The following is a 16,477-nucleotide window of genomic DNA, read 5'->3' as shown; positions in this document are numbered from 1 at the left end:
CTTGTAACCCCCTGCCTCCTTGAAACTGTCCCACCATACACAACTCTCTGATACCTACTGGACAGCCAATCCTGAATCCAGTTGACCAATCTGACATCTGGACTCATGTGCTGCAACTTAAATATCAGCTTATCATGTGGCACCCTGTCAAATGCTTTTGCTAAGTCTAAGAAAATGGCAGTATATGCCTTTCTCTCATGTAATGCTCTTGTAACTTTATTAAAAAAGGCTAGCATATTGCTAAAACAAGAACGCCCCTTCACAAATCCATGTTGACTCTCACAGATAACACCACCCTCATCTGCCCAATGCTGTATACGGTCCCTCACTACTTTCTCCAGGATCTTAATAACTACTGATGACACGCAAACTGGCCTATGATTAGACACTTCCAGTCTGCTACCACCCTTATGCAATGGCACTATCTTACCTTCCTTCCATTCCCTGGGCACCTCTCCCACAGCCAGACTTTCATTGAAAAGCCAGGTCAATGGCACTGTCAGTTCCCTAGCACATTATCTCAAAACTCTTGGTGAAATACCATCCAGTCCCACAGCTTTACTGACATCCAGAGTACTCAGTATTTGGAACACACTCTCCTCCTGTACCTCTAAACTTGAACCTGCCCTGTCCCTCTAGTATTAAAACTGACTCCTCCAGGATGAAATACTCCAGTAAAGGGTTCATTGAACAATTCCACTATGTCCTCTGCATTAGTCTCTCTATTTCCATTTTTTCCTGCAATATCATCTTCCACAGTCATTTCTCCTGATACTGGCCACATAGCCAAAAAATTCCCTAGGATTTTCTTTGGATCATTGGGCCAATCTCCTCTCATATTCCAGTTTTGCATACCTTACCATACCATACTAGGAAGTATGGTAATCATGGAAATGATAGTCATTGTGTGTATAATAATTGGTGGTTAGTTGTGTGACTCCTTGGAGATGCCAGTTAAATAATAATAGCTGAATTGGTAAACTGACTATATATAAATTAAAGTTGCCATGAAACTATATTATTGTTTAATCCTTTACCCAAGTATAAGCAAACAGAGTGAACATGTGAGGTATCTTCCTGACTAGGCTATTTGTATAAACTTTCTACAACTATCTCTGATCCAGAATATTTTAATAATAAGGTGATACATCTTTATACTACTTCGATTACATGGGAAGTATATGACTTCTGCATTAATTTAACCTTGTTATCTTCTTGGATCTGGCTCCCACTGATGAGACTTCTATAAAGATCAGAACTGGTCTGGGTAGTGGACTTCACTTAATGCATTGTAGTGTGCATGTCCATTAGAAAGTGTGTTTTGCATTAAGTGAGATAACTTAAGAGAGAGAAGCAGCATTGCACATTTTCTACAGATAAGTTTTTTATTTTAATGAATGTTAGTCATATTAGTAATTATTTTTGGTTATATCTTACTTATTTAGATTAATGTTGAGTGCATGTTTTTGTTTTGTGAAATTTAACACATAGGGTATCATTTAGAAAGTGTTTTCATATATGGCACTGATGTGTACAAGGAAAATGGTGGCCAAGACCTCCTTGTTCATTGAGTTTAGCATGAAGGATTTTGTATGATGCAGTGTATGTTCATCATCATCATCATAATGCTAATTACAGATATAGACCACGTTGGTCTGTTCCGGTCTCATTATCCATCTAATATAATTTTTTGAGATCTACCTGGCCTTCTCTTTCCAAATGGTTTATATTTTATTATTTGTTTAGGATATCTGGTGTAGGTCATTCGGTTTACATGATCTATCCATTTCTGTTTATAATTGTTTAGTTTTTCTTCTATTGATTTTGTTTTTAGTTCTTTTAAAATATCTTTGTTCCTTTTTTTGGCCTAATAATGTGTATTTTGCAGTTCTTCTCATAAATCTTATTTCACTTGTTTTTATTCTTTGTTTATTGTCCAGATTTCACTGCCATATAATAATGTGGGCACTGCTAAAGTATTGTATATTTTCAAGCATGTTTCTTTTTTTGCACTATATTTGGATTGAGTGTTCTATTTATTAGGCCTATAATCTGTAATAATTTTGAAGTTTTTAATTTTATTTCTTTTCTCCTTCATATGATATTTCACATCCAAGATAACTGAAAGTATTTATCTGTTGTATTATTTTATTATTAATAACTATTTTACTTCTAACTGGAGTTTGTCCACAAAATGCCATTGATTTAGTTTTGTCTATGAAAAATTTCATTCCAAACTGTTCTACTATAACGTTTAAATTATATATTGCTCTTTGTAAATTGTCTTCCTTATCTGATATTATTGCCTGATTATCTGCAAATAATAGCATATTTATTTTGTTATTCCGGGAAATTTCTATACCTGGATTGTTTATGGTGTTTCATTTTTCCACTGTATTATTATTTCATTAATATAAATATTGAAAAGTGTTGTAGACAGAGGACATCCCTGTCTTACTCCTTGGTTTATAGATTGTTTTTCAGACATTTTTTCATGTATTTTTTATTTCTGTTTCATTATTAATAAAATTTAAATTAATAAAAGTGTAGCTCTTAATTCTAGTCTTCCATTTTTGATCTATCATTATAACTACACCACAGCTTTCTGTTTTATTCTGTTCTATCTCACTATTTATCATTACATAATCTGCTATTTCAACAGTTCCTTTACATTTTTTCTTAGTTTCAGTTAATACTGCTGTATTTATTTATTTTTTCTTTTAACTGTTTATGGAATTCTGTGGGCAAGGATGTTTGTGATTGTCTGTGACATACAAGTGGTGGTTGACGGTAGATAGCATTGGTGCAGTTGTGGTCAGTTGGTGATTGAATGGTGGAGACAGAGTTGTAGAGCAGGTGCCCTCCCTTGATGAGTCTTTGGACTCCCTGGAGAAGTGTCAAATAATAATAATAATAATTATCTTTGTATATATTCAATATTGCATGTAATAAAATATTAGGTAAAACAAAATTATTCTTTGAAATATATCAAACAGTACATTTATCATTTTACTTGTCAAATGCTTTTTCAAAATCTATAAACAAAAGATGAGTTTCTAAATTAAATTCTCTTGTTTTTTTTTTATAAGTAGTTTTAAACAAAAAGCTGCATCCATTATAGAGTGTTCTTTTCCAAATCCATTTTGACATTCTAATAATATTTTTTCACTGCATATTTTCATTAAGTATTCTGCTATATACAATAAAGAGCCAAAACGCTTTTTTTTTTTCCGGTGACGTAAATTATTTAATAATAATTAAATAATTTATGTTGCCGAAAAAAAGCCTTTTAGCTCTTTATTGTAGTAATAATATATGGGTACACCTTTCTGGCAATTCGTATAGTAAAGTATGTAAGCTCTGTTCACTTAAACCTTGGTATTATCTAGGTCTACCTACTCACTGATGAGACCTCAATAAAGGTCGAAACCGGTCTGGGTAGTGACCTTCCCTCATAATGTAAAACAGTAATGCATCTCCTAGGAGCTGCGTTTTACATTATGAGAAAATACTAAGGACAGTGATCAAACTTGGACTTGCCGGATGTTCTCTGGCATGAAACTCTTAGATTTTGATCTTCAAGTTTCTTATTCGGCTTTGAAATAATGAGGGATTAAATAATTCTGCTATATATTTTGTAGCATGTATTCAATAAACTAATATAATAAATTTAGTTTAATCCTTTATCCAAGTGTGAGCAAACTTTGTTTGCTCACACTCGGACCTCAATAAAAGTCGAAACTAGTCTGGGTTGTGGCCCTTCCCTTAATGCATAACATTAGACTTATCCGCAAGGAGATGTGTTTTGCATTATGGGAGATACTGAGATAGGAGTGTTGGTAGCTTGCTCCACCTTTGCAACGAGTGTCCTGGTGTTGCACCACCTTACCCCAGTCCTGAAGATACTTTCAGGTGCAAACTTTGTTTGCTCACACTTGGATAAAGGATTAAACTAAATTTATTATACTCTAACCAAGTGAAAAATAAACTTTCAACATTCTATAAACTAATACCTCTGTAATTAGCAGGTTTTTTGTTTTATCCTCTTTTTAAATATACGTATTACTATACTTGTATTCCATTATATTGGTATTTGTCCATTTGTATATACTTAAAAATTTTAATAATCTCTGATGAAATTTTTTTCCAGAAATGTATACAGTTTGGAGTTTATTCCATCTTCTCCTGCTGATCTGCCATTTTTTATTTTACTTTGGTTGCCCTTTAATTCTTTCATTATTATTATATCATTTAAAGCATTTTGTAAGTTATTGGTATACTTTTTTTTTGATGTTAGTATTATCTGTCCAGAGATCTGTGAAGTAATCCAAGAATTCATTTACATCTATTTTGCAATTTATTTATATTTGGTTTCTTTTATATCTCCATTCATGTGTTTTAGTATTTTATACACATTGGGTCTTATTTTTTATATGTCATTTTCTAGATATGATGCAAATTTTTCTCAGCTTTCTCTGTGTCTCTTGTCTAAGTGTATGTTCTACGTATTAATTACCAAAAGTAAATGGCTTGTGGTAGGAAAGTGAGAATGGAGAGAGAGAGTTTGTCATAAATGTTTTGTGTGTTAGTGCAAGAAATGCAAGTCATGTAGAAAGTGGGAAAATAAAGTAACGAATATTAATGATGTAAGGAAAGATAGCAAAAGTGTTCTGTCGAATGTGGAAGTAGTGAATAATAGTGTGCAGAATGAGAGCAAGAAAGAAATGGTGGAAAGTAATGTGGGTGATGAAGTGACAATAGGGAGTGAAATAGCACATGTATTTTGCATCCTTCACAGGACAAAACAGGAACTAGAGCAACTGTAGAAATGATTGTTGCATGGCACAACAAGTGGGAGAAGGAGAGAAAAAGTGAATTTAGAAAGTATGAAAGTTCAAGACACTGAAAATATGGGGAAGGTATTATGTGGACATTCAGTGATAAGAATAAGAAGTGATATGTAATAATCAAGTGACAAAAGCATGTTTCCCCAGGTGAAAAAATCAAGGATATTAGTGAAGCTATTAGTTTGCAGAAGGGTGAAGTGAAAGAGATGATTGTTATAGCTGGAACAGAGTTGTGAAGAATGGTCATGCTTGCTAATAAGTCAATGAGAAGATTGCATAGGAGGAATGGTGTACAGTTTATTGATGTATACAGTGAATTTGATGGACGAAAGGAGTTACATCGACAGACTATATTTAAATAGTTTTGGAGTTAGATGTTTGGAGAACATGGTGTTTAGTGAGAGTTTGGAAGTGCAAAACCAGGGAAACTAAAGATATTAGGGAGACTGCAATCAAGTATGTGTCAGGCCACCCCTGTAATAAATGAGTGTGTGTACAGAAATGATTATACAATGCTGAATGTGATTTCACAGGTTTCCGATTTGAATGGGTTAGTAATGACATTACACAAGGGTAATTGTGGGTACAGAAGGATGGTGAAATGCATGTACACAAATGCAAGAAGTATCAAGAATAAGGGAGAGGAGGTTTTGGCATTGGTTAGCTTGACTTGACCAACACTTACAGGCATCAGTGAGACTTGGTTGACAGAAAACGATATGGTTATGGAGATAGAATGTAAAGGGTATTGTATTTTCAGGGAGGATAGAGGAAATGGGACAAGAAGTGGGGTATTGCTGATGATAGCTAAAGAATTATGCCAACAAACTTAGAAGTAAAAGAAGATTTTAGGTCTAGGGAGAGATAGTTCATTTGAGGCTGTCTGGTGTGAGATAGAGGCTAACTGGACAAAATATATTGTTTGTTGCTACTATAGACCAGGGAGTCCACAGGAAGATGCAGATACCATGTATTGAAAAATTAGCACAATTAGTGCAAGCCAAACAATTATTATGGGAGACTTTAATGGGAATATAGATTGGAAGGAGGAAAGGGAGCATGGTGAGATGGAAGTGAAATTCATACAGTTTCTAAGGGATAATTATCTGAAACAACATGTTATAGAGGGGACCAGGGGTTTTAGAATGTTGGATATGATCAGAAGATATATCCATAACCAAAGTAAATGCTCACTCTCCATTTGGGGAGAGTGACCATGCAGTCTTGTTATGGGAAGTTGCCAAACTTCTGGAATTCTTTGTCAGTTTATGGAAAAAGGTAATCAGCATACTCATGAGCAGTACAAAGTGCAAGCAGGAAGGGTGATTCATATGGTAAGAAAGGCCAAATCAGATTATGAAAGAAAATTAGCTAAGCAAGCCAAGGTAAACCCAAAAGAGTTTTTTTGTTATGTGGCAAGTAAGAGTTAAAATTACTATGGTAGGATAATTTTAAACAATGCTCATGGTAGGAAGGTGACAGAGGTAAAAGAAATAGTTGATTTGCTGAGTGATCATTTTGCAAAGGTGTATCATCCAGGTGGAGATTTTACAGTTGCTGATGTTGACAGAGATGTATATGGAAATTGAGGTAGTGAACAGGAGGTGTTCAGCATATTGAAAAATATCAATGTTAACACGGCAATAGGATTGGATGGCATGTCAGCCTGTGTACTATATAAATGTACAAGAGAATTGTCATTGCCTCTGATGAAGTTTTTCAGTCTAATTCTCAGCTCTGGCTGGATTCCTGTGGAGCTGAAAGAGGGTAAAGATAGTTTTATTGCATAAAAGTGGCTCCAAGAGGTGGCAAACTACAGACCGATTAATATATCAGGAGTGGTTGTTAAAGTATTGGAAAAGTTGGTTAAAGTTAAAATCCAACAGTGGGTGGATATGATGCAATTCGCTATAGTGAGCAGCATGGCTGTGTAAAGGCTAGGTCCTGTTGTAGTAATTTATTCACATTTTATAATAGAGTGACAGTGGAATTGGATAATGGAAATGGCTACCCCATGATACTACTTAGAATGGATATGAAGCTAGTAGCATGGATAAGGGGTAGCTGACAGACAGATACCAGAGAGTAGTAGTATTTATATTGTCGAGTGGAATCTAGGAGAATGAGGGCGACTAGTGAAATACCTTAAGGTTCTGTACTAGGGCCACTATTTAATTTGTGTGTCAATAACATAGGAAAATATTTAAGGAGGATATTCAGTTGTTTGCTGATGATGCAAAACTGGGGAGACAGTTTGCATCATGCATAGGATAAATTTGTGGGCAAGGGATAATGATTGTCAATTTAATGTTGCGAAATCTAAGGTTATGCACTTCGGATTGAAAAGGTAGCAAACAAACGGCATTGTATTGATGGTACTGGATTGTAGGAAATTGATGAGGCTAGGGACTCTGGGATAATGGTGGACAGAGAGTTGAAGTTCAGAGAGTTTATTGCAAAAGTTGGTAAAATAGCTCAAAGAACTACTTGGATGTTGAAAAACATGCTACCAAGTAAAGATGGGGGAGTTATTCCTCTTTATAAAGCCATGATTTGGTCGCATCTTAATTTCTGTCAACAGATTTGGTCACCTGGGTGTCTTGGGACACTTGAGGTGGTATGTAAGATTCAGAGATGAGTGACCAAGCTGGTGACAGGTCTGTGGAATCCTCCCTATGAGGATAGGTTGAAGGAGTGTAGGTTACAAAGTTTAATTGATAGGCAGAACAGAGGGGACATGATAGAAATGTTTAAGGTAGTAAAGGGATTTTGACAAATATTCATAGAATTAGGGTTCATCCACGAAAGTTCAATCCATGTAAGATTGTTGTTAGTAGAGATATGAGGACTAGATTTTTTGTGTGGAGAGTGGTCAATGAGTGGAATGCATTGCCAGAATTAGTTGCAAGTTCCCTGACAGTGAATGAGTTTAAGGAGAGATATGATAAGTTTTGTGTGTATAATAGTTTGTCTCCAGACTCAATGGAGATACTGCATAATAATAATTATGGAATACTGAGGCAATTGATGGGATGTCAGTTGCTTCTATATACAAGTAGCCTAGTCATGATGATACTTTACTCACAAACTTTGTTTGCTCACACTTCTAAAGCATTGCAGAAGAATATAATTTCTTCACAACTTTAATTTACTTTTATAACGTATAATGTAATGAAGTGAAAAAAAATTTATACTTCTATGACTATGTATTTTTTCATGGAGTGTAAGTCAAGTACTATATATACTATATAACTACTGTCCATTTAATTACTAATCATTTTCAATTGTTATTCTAGCTTTTTTTAATTATTAATTTGGAATTATCTGAATTGTGTCTGTGTATTTATCTATTGATTTTTTCCCCCTTCAAATTATTATTTATTACAAATATGATAAATTTATTTGTAAATTTAGAAACATGATAGTCCTGAGGATGTGGCACTAAAGTTGACTTCAGTAGTAGAAATGATAAAGCATGCTAAATATGTTGTGGTCCACACTGGTGCAGGTATTAGCACAGCTGCAGGAATTCCAGATTTCAGGTGACTACTTCATATATAAGAATATTGAGAAATGTTGTTATGAACTAGTTCCTTCTTTTGTGTGTGTGAATGATTCCACTTCAAGATATTCCATATAATTTAAAAGTTAGTTTTGCTAATGCTGTTTCTTAGATATTATTAGCAAGATTTAATTTTATTTTATAATAACATTTTTATAATAACATTATAAAATTATATTTTATAATGTTAAAATATAATCGCTTACTAAAATTCTCAGAAAGAGGGATAATAAACAATTATTATTCAGCTGTCATAAGGAGACCTAAGTCCATCTAGGTTGGTAATGGTGCGAACTCCATGAATTAATCATTTTCATCTCTTTTCCTAACTTATTGTGTAGCACAGTAAGTTAGGAAAGACTGACCAACTCGATTCTCGGGAGGGAAAAAAAAAAGTAAAAAAAATTGATCAGCAATCTAGCCATGTACTGAATAATCTCTGTTGTGGCCAACCTAATATGCATAACTCTGGATTTAGAGAAAGACGTTGAAAGTTTATTTTACACTTGGTTAGAGTATAATAAATTTAGTTTAATCCTTTATCCAAGTGTGAGCAAACAAAGTTTGTGTGTTCTGTCGATAAGCAGTTGCGGCATGTGTTGTTTTTCAGGCAGTGAGCGCTAAGGTGGCCCAAAGCGGTGCACCGAAAACATTGTTTTCTTACACCTGGATAATTGACTATTACTCTTGCTGAGCCTAAAAAAATCAAGTTGGGGACTCTGTTTTCATCTCAATTGAAATGCTCACTTCCCCTGATTTCCACTCTGGGATATCTGCATCTTGTCCGATTGTTACGTTTCGGACAGTCCCCAACTTGGAGAAAATGGTTTTAATGATTTCCTCCCCTTTCTCTAGATATTCTAGAGGAAACCTGTCAATTTTTATGGATTTTAAAATACTCCCGACTAGGAAGGGTAGGTATTTTTTCCCTTCACATTCTATGCCTTTAAGGAGCGTTTCTCTTGTCTCTATGTTGTTCGTTACTATTTGGAATCGTTCCCCCCCCCCCCCCCCGTAATGGGTAAGCCCGTAAATGCTTTCTGCTTTCGTGACGTTGAGAAGAGCTCTCACAAACGTCGCTTTCTCTATGCTTGGGTCAATTTCAATCCCGAGAGTACGAACTCTTGGTAAGAATTTAGACATTGTTTAAAGGCAAATACTTTTCCCACAGTAAAAGAAAGTTGAGTCCCCGAAAAGGGAAGACCTTAAGACAGGCCAGTACCGTTTGGCACGAGGCCACAAGGAAAACCACCGAAAGAAAAACTATAAGGGTTCTTACCAAAAGATACTGCAATAGGAGCTCTCTCTCGGGTTCTGGTAACTGGCAGGTCTCTTCAGTGGGAGCTAGACCCAAGCTGAGATGAGATACCAAGCAGAAGCATTCGCAGGTCATCTCTACCTATAGGAGTTGCCAAATGGTGTGCCACCCTTTTTTAATAAATTACTCTGGATTTAGAGAAAGATGTTGAAAGTTTATTTTTCACTTGGTTAGAGTATAATAAATTTAGTTTAATCCTTTATCCAGGTGTGAGCAAACAAAGTTTGCGCCTGAAAGTATCTTCAGGACTGGGGTAAGGTGGTACAACACCAGGGCAACTCGTTGCAAAGGTGGAGCAAGCTACCAACACTCCTGTCTCAGTAACTCCTATAATGCAAAACACATCTCCTTGCAGATATGTCTAATGTTATGCATTAAGGGAAGGGCCACTACCCAGACTAGTTTCGACCTTTATTGAGGTTTCTTCAGTGGGAGCCAGGCCCAAGCTGAGATACCAGGCAGAAGCATTCGCAGGTCATCTCTACCTATAGGAGTTGTGTCGAAATAAAGGTCGAAACTAGTCTGGGTAGTGGCCCTTCCCTTGAGGGCATTGCAGTACTAGCACTTGTGACTCATGGTATCCAGAGCTACAGTGCTGTCTGCCTCATATGCCATGCCTTAGTGAGCCTTGACCTTCCACAGATGTGCTTGCCTTTCAACTCATCTTCCAGGATTGCTTTGCTCATATCAAGACTGCCACTCTGTGCACCTTGGGGTGATCTTGCTGGTATCTGGCCACCGCTGCTCTGTGCACCTCGGGGTTATTTTGGTGGTACTTGGCCACCACAGCATGGTTCACCGCAGGATTACTGTGTGCATATTTCCTTGCTGCATCTTTAAGTTGCTTCCTCCTTTTAGTGTTGGTGTATCTGGCATGATGTTTGCCAAGAGCATTCTTGGAGACAGGAAGAGGTGATGGCTGTGAGAGGTGTGTGAGACAGAGTCAGGCTGAGGGGGGTGTGAGACACTTCTTTAGGTTCACGTGGCAGGTATGCATCGAAATGGCCCCTAGAAAGGTCCTGCATAAAGCATAGCCTCCTCACGGGGGTGACCTTCAGCACCAAGACTCTCATAGAGCTCACTTGCAGTAAACCTTGAAGACGAACTTGAACAATTGCCCAGTCGCCACCAGCTCGCATAAACCACCATAAGTAAAGGGTCAAAACATGTAAGTGAGGTACTCAGCAGAGCTGGTGTAGTTGTCCCCCTCACTATCATGGGACATGATGAAGAAGTCCTCCCAGTTGTCCACCACATGCCTCATGATTAGCTGCTCATGCACATCCCTAGCCATTAATTGAGGGTCATACATGAGATAAGAGAGGGACTGGAACAGGCAGGCTCTGTCTCCTGAAATGATGGGGACAGTAGTGTGTAGCACCAACTCGCCATTAACATTTAAAAACTCAATTGCCATACCAACTTTAAAAAAAAAAAAAAAAAAAAAAAAAAGAGAGAGGGGACAAAACACACTAAAAAGTGAAAAATAATCCTTTCTCAAATATATCAATTTAAACTTTTCAGTCGGCGCTGAATTTGATGCAAACTAATTACATAAATTTTCAATTACACGATAACCTATTTAATTGTTGTTGAATATTACTAAAAGTTCTGAAAAGAACTGATTCAGAAGTATGGAAAAATAACTGAAACACAAAGTAGTCCTAAGAACAAATAATTATTCACAGAATACTCATGCATCCATGGATTTAACCCCTCAGCCACTCATACTTATTAACACAAGTTACAACTTCTCTTGTGAGAGCTGCTCTGTCACCTATGTTGCTAACATGCTGCTACATGTCTACTCGTCACCTAGCAGATACATCATCATCAAATTCCTGCTATGTACCCTCAAGGGGTGTACAGGATATGACAGTACTACATGAAAAAATTACATCATTACTAACTTCCTATCTACAATTTTCCTCCAAATCAGTCTGTTACTTGTCAAGACTCCAACATTATCAGATCTTATATTTCTATCGTCTAAGGCACTTTGCACCGTATCAATCCACCTATATCTTGGTCTTCCTCTGGGTCGTTTTCCTGCCAACCTGGCAGAAAACACTTGTTTTGCTAATCTTTCCTCTCCCATTCTATTTAAGTGACCATACCACCTGAGATTAGCTCTGCTAATGCATTCCTGGATGCTGACAATGTCAAGTTCTTTCCTAATATCCTCGTTTTTAATATGATATTGCCATTGATGCCATCTATTCACGCCTATAATCTTTCTCTCATATCTGCGGTCTCTAGTCTTTGGTCAAGTGTTTTACTTCTGACCCAGCTCTCAGATCCAGAAGTTAAAACTGGTTTGAATACTGTTCTCTTATTCCATATGAATTTATTCAATTGACTTCCCACCATACCAGCTTTGCTGATTCTGTTGTCTATTTCTATATTTAATTTACCATCTTCAGTAAAAATTGTGCCTAAGTAGCTGAAATGTTTTACTTGTTCCACAGGTTCTCCATTCACAACACAGTTGACATTTTCAATGATTCTGCCTATTTTCATTGTCTTTGTCTTTTTATTGCTGACCTTCATACCATATCTATTACAACAGCTATTCAATTTAGTCAGAGAATCTTGCAGACTTGTAGCGGATTTATTTAGAAGTATAACATCATCCGCATAAAGCAAAGAGCTGACATTAACATCTCCAATTTTGATATCAGGTTTAATACCACTTTCCTTCATAATGTGATCCATATAGATAATGAATAGCAGAGGGGATAATGTACATCCTTGTCTCACACCAGATTTAACATTAAATCATCTTCCTGTACTTCCTTCAATTCTAACTGCTGACTTACAACTCAAATAAAGACTAAGTATTGCTTGATATAATGCCCCATTGACACCATATAACTGCAGCGCATTGAATAGCTTCTCTCTTGGCACCTTGTCATATGCCTTTTCCAAATCAACAAAACTTAAATACAGATCTTTGTTATATTCCTATGCTTTCTCGACTATTTGTCGTAAAGTGAAGATCTGATCCTGACAGCCTCTATTTGGTCTGAATCCAGCTTGTTCTTCACCAAGCTTTTCTTCCACAATTCTTCTCAACCGTTTCTCAAGTATACTGGCATAGATTTTGCCAGGAACACTCAGTAGGGAAATACCTCTGTAATTCTCACATTCAGTTTTATTTCCCTCTTTATATATGGGTACTATGAGAGCTCTACTCCAATCATCGGTAATTCGTCCCTCTGTCCAGGCTTTCTGAACTATGCAGTGCAGCCACTGTAAGACTTTTATACCACCATACTTCAGCATTTCTGGCCGAATATCATCTACTCCTGCTGCCTTTCCACATTTCAAGCCTTTGATGGCTTTTTCTACTTCAAGTATGGATATGTATCCCTGACTGCATGCCTGGTCAGTGTTTTTTATCACTGTGCTGTCATCACTGCTTGTTTCATTTAGCAGTTTTTCAAAGTAATTACTCCATACTTCAAGGATATCTTTTTCTCCTGTTTTCATGTCACCTTTATCATCTCTAACTCCTTTTACAGCACTCTTTCCTCCATTCCTAAGCTTCTTCAACAACCTCCAGAATATTTTGCCACCTTCTTGATATTTATTTTCTATATTCTTGCCAAAGTCGTCCCATGACTTTTGTTTAGCTAGTTTTACACACTGTTTAGCTTTCTTACATTTGTCTCTGTATTCTGTAAGAGTAAAAGCTGACTTATTTGCCAGGAACTTTTGATAGCAGATACAGGTGTAACTAAAAAAAATAAGGTGCATGTACTTTCATTGAGAATAAACTTCCAATACATATACTCACTTTTTTTGTTAGTATAAGTATGTATAGTTTGGAGTTAATTTGTTTGCATTAAATTTGTTGCTGATTTGTTGCTGATTTGTTGCTGTTGATGAATATTTCTCATGCTGCTGATGGGCTGAGGGATAACCTGTTCATTATATCTCCTCCATAATATCTTTTTATCTGCAGTTCCTGCATCATTTCACGATTCATCCATTTCATCCCCACTCTGTTTTAGCTACTTTATTCTTGAATTCAATCTTTGCTATTGGTTACTTATCTTGAACAAAGTCTTAGGCATGAGTGATTTCTTCTTTCTTTAACAGATATGGCAATGTGGTCACTATTCTGTTCCTTAATTTTCCATAGTTTGCTGTTAATTTCACACATCTCTTTTGTCGAATGACACTTACACCTGCCTAGCAACTTCCAATAACAATCCATATGGTGATTATTGGAAGATTGTTATTAAATCACGTGCTTGTGTCCCACATGTATAAGGTAGTTAATTAGTTCAAGAAATCCATAGTTAGTCATTCATTATTGTCACCTACCTGTGACTCACCAAATCTTATCTGTCTGAATATTTCAGAATCATCTCCTTCTGCATTCCACGGCTTATGGCACCCCACTAAAAATCTAAAATTCCTGCTTACTTATTCTCACATCAGATGGTCTCATAAAGCCATTACCACTATTGCTGCCTTGAAGTTCCACTTGGAGGGGGAACCCCTCTTCTAAAATTATCTGTAATCCCCCTTTTTTTTTATTCTTTTTGTCTTCTCCAAAAATGCTGTTCCCATTTAGTACATTATCATTTATCAACCATGTCTCCCTTACATTAATAATTTCTGAACCCACTAATTTTATCTATGCCACGACTACTATCCCATTTATTCCTAATATGCCTTGCATTGATGTATAAGCATAATAACTTAATTCTGTCATTAAATTAAAAAAAAAAAAGTTGAAAAAATTTCTATTTCAGCAATTTGTGAATGTTTAAAAAGAATGTTTAAAAACTAAACATTCCTCCCAAGTATTTACTCTCTACCAATCATCTGAGAGTTTGAATCCTGCCACAGCAGTGGATGCATATGTAGAAGTTGTTAGGTTAGAGATGAATTTCATTTCCTGAGCATAAGACCATCACCTTGCTTATTGGAGATCTGATGTGACTTGAAAGAGTTGTGCGTTTTGTGTGTGGAGCCATTTCCAGATTATGTTATGAAAAAAATAAAATAAAATTTAGTCCATTCATGATATACTAACATACTATACTTTTGGATTAGCATCATCTCCTTTGAAGTCGAATGCACCATTCCAAAATTTGTTCATCTTTTTAAAGTACAGATTTTAATCAAATGGATGAAACATCCATGCAGAATTATATTGATATTAGTACAAGTAAGATATGCACTCAGTTATAAGTGTTATAGAGAAGACAGGAAAAAAAAAACGTATGGGTGGATAATATTATTATTATTATCTGAGACCTCCAGGGAGTCAAGGACTCATTGAGGGAGACTATAAATCACCCAAACCACCTGTCATATCTTTCCTTAAATTCATTCACATTAGATGCACTCATTACCCCCTATTATAAAGACAAACTATTCCACTCACTCACTATTCTCTGGGAGAAAAACCTAGCTCGTACCCTTTCTTGACTGTGACCAAACTTAACTTTCATAGATGCCCCCTATGTTCTCTTCCCACCGTCCATATAATGAAAAATTTCATCAGACACTATCCCATAACACCCATTCAAAAGTTTATAGACCTCTATCATATCACCCCTCTTTCTCCTGTTAACCAGAGTCTGCAGTCTGCATACTCTCGCATTCTGTCCCCATAATCCAGATATAATCTTTGTAACTCTTCTTTCCACAGCTTCTTTATCTTCTTGGAACCCAGGAGACCAAATCTGCACACAGTAATCCAGGTGCAGTCTTATCCAAGCCTTATAAAGAGACAAAATGACTTCCTTATCCTTGCATGTCAAGGTTCACTTCGACATCGCAATTATCCTCTGAGTTGTATTTGCAACTTTTGCTATGACCTTTGAATTTCAAATTCCTATTTACTAATACACCAAGATCCCTTGCCTCCTCAGTTTCTTGTACCATAACCCTGCTGGTATAATATGCTGCTGGAAATCTAATCATGCCAAAGTGCATAACTTTACACTTACTAACATTAAACTGACAGCCATTTGCCCAAATTTTCAGCCTATTCAAATAATTTTGTAAGTGCTGAATATCAGTAGCATCCCTGATTGCCCTACCTATCTTTGCATCATCATCATCAGCAAACATTTGCACATCTGATGTTAGACCCTGCCTGATTTCATTAATGTGTAGATTGGCACAGGTCAGACTAGCAGTTCAGCACAGTTTATTTACAACTTTTGTAAATAAACTGTGGTCAGTTAAAAGTTTATTTAACTGACCACAGCTTCCATTATGGTTCAAATTATTTTACAAATATGCTGATTCATAGCATGTGCATTGTGGATGAGACCACATGGAAATATTCAAGCAATAGTGGAATTCCCTACATAACTAAAAGTACTAGTAGTACAAAGTGGGTGTCCTTCATTTTTTTTTTTTTTAATATTATGTTGGGCCCATACATGAGAGGTTGGTTGCACAACCTATAATATGTTAGTATCATGTATGAGAAGAGTTTTGAGAAAGGAGGAACTTGTTCGTGTTACATTTAAAGGCCTGTATTCCTTGGGAAACACAGGGGAGCAGAGGAGACACTGTTCCAGAGTACAGCAGGAACAGGAATGAAGGAGAAACTTGTTCTATGAGTATGGAGTTGGACTGTAGAGGGATGTTGGGTGGCAACTATATGTATTTCATGGATTTGGTAGAGAGAGAGGTGGGGAGGGAATTATCGATTGCATTTCTGATGATGAACATTTACCATAGAAATATTCATAGAAGATGCATACAGTATATACT

At 36.3% G+C, this 16,477-nt stretch overlaps 1 protein-coding gene across 3 annotated transcripts in view; it reads left to right on the top strand.

The window, feature by feature from the left end:
• Sirt6 (sirtuin 6) overlaps positions 1-16,477 on the top strand; it is a 130,657-nt gene that overhangs the window by 13,738 nt on the left and 100,442 nt on the right. For all 3 annotated transcript variants that reach the window (XR_016549172.1, XR_016549173.1, XM_090401738.1), the window contains exon 2: positions 8,262-8,389. Coding sequence is in view for 1 of the 3 variants with exons in the window: in XM_090401738.1 (XP_090257864.1) it covers positions 8,262-8,389 (128 nt within the window). In the remaining 2 variants the exon portion in view is untranslated. The remainder of the gene's footprint in view (positions 1-8,261; positions 8,390-16,477) is intronic.

Source organism: Typopeltis vanoorti, chromosome 12, assembly GCF_054136105.1.
Source record: "Typopeltis vanoorti isolate ZY-2024b chromosome 12, IOZ_Tvanoo_1.0, whole genome shotgun sequence".
In the NCBI taxonomy this organism is placed as follows: domain Eukaryota; kingdom Metazoa; phylum Arthropoda; class Arachnida; order Uropygi; family Thelyphonidae; genus Typopeltis; species Typopeltis vanoorti.
Note: the sequence above shows the minus strand (reverse complement) of the source record. Positions and strands in the feature narration are given on the sequence as shown.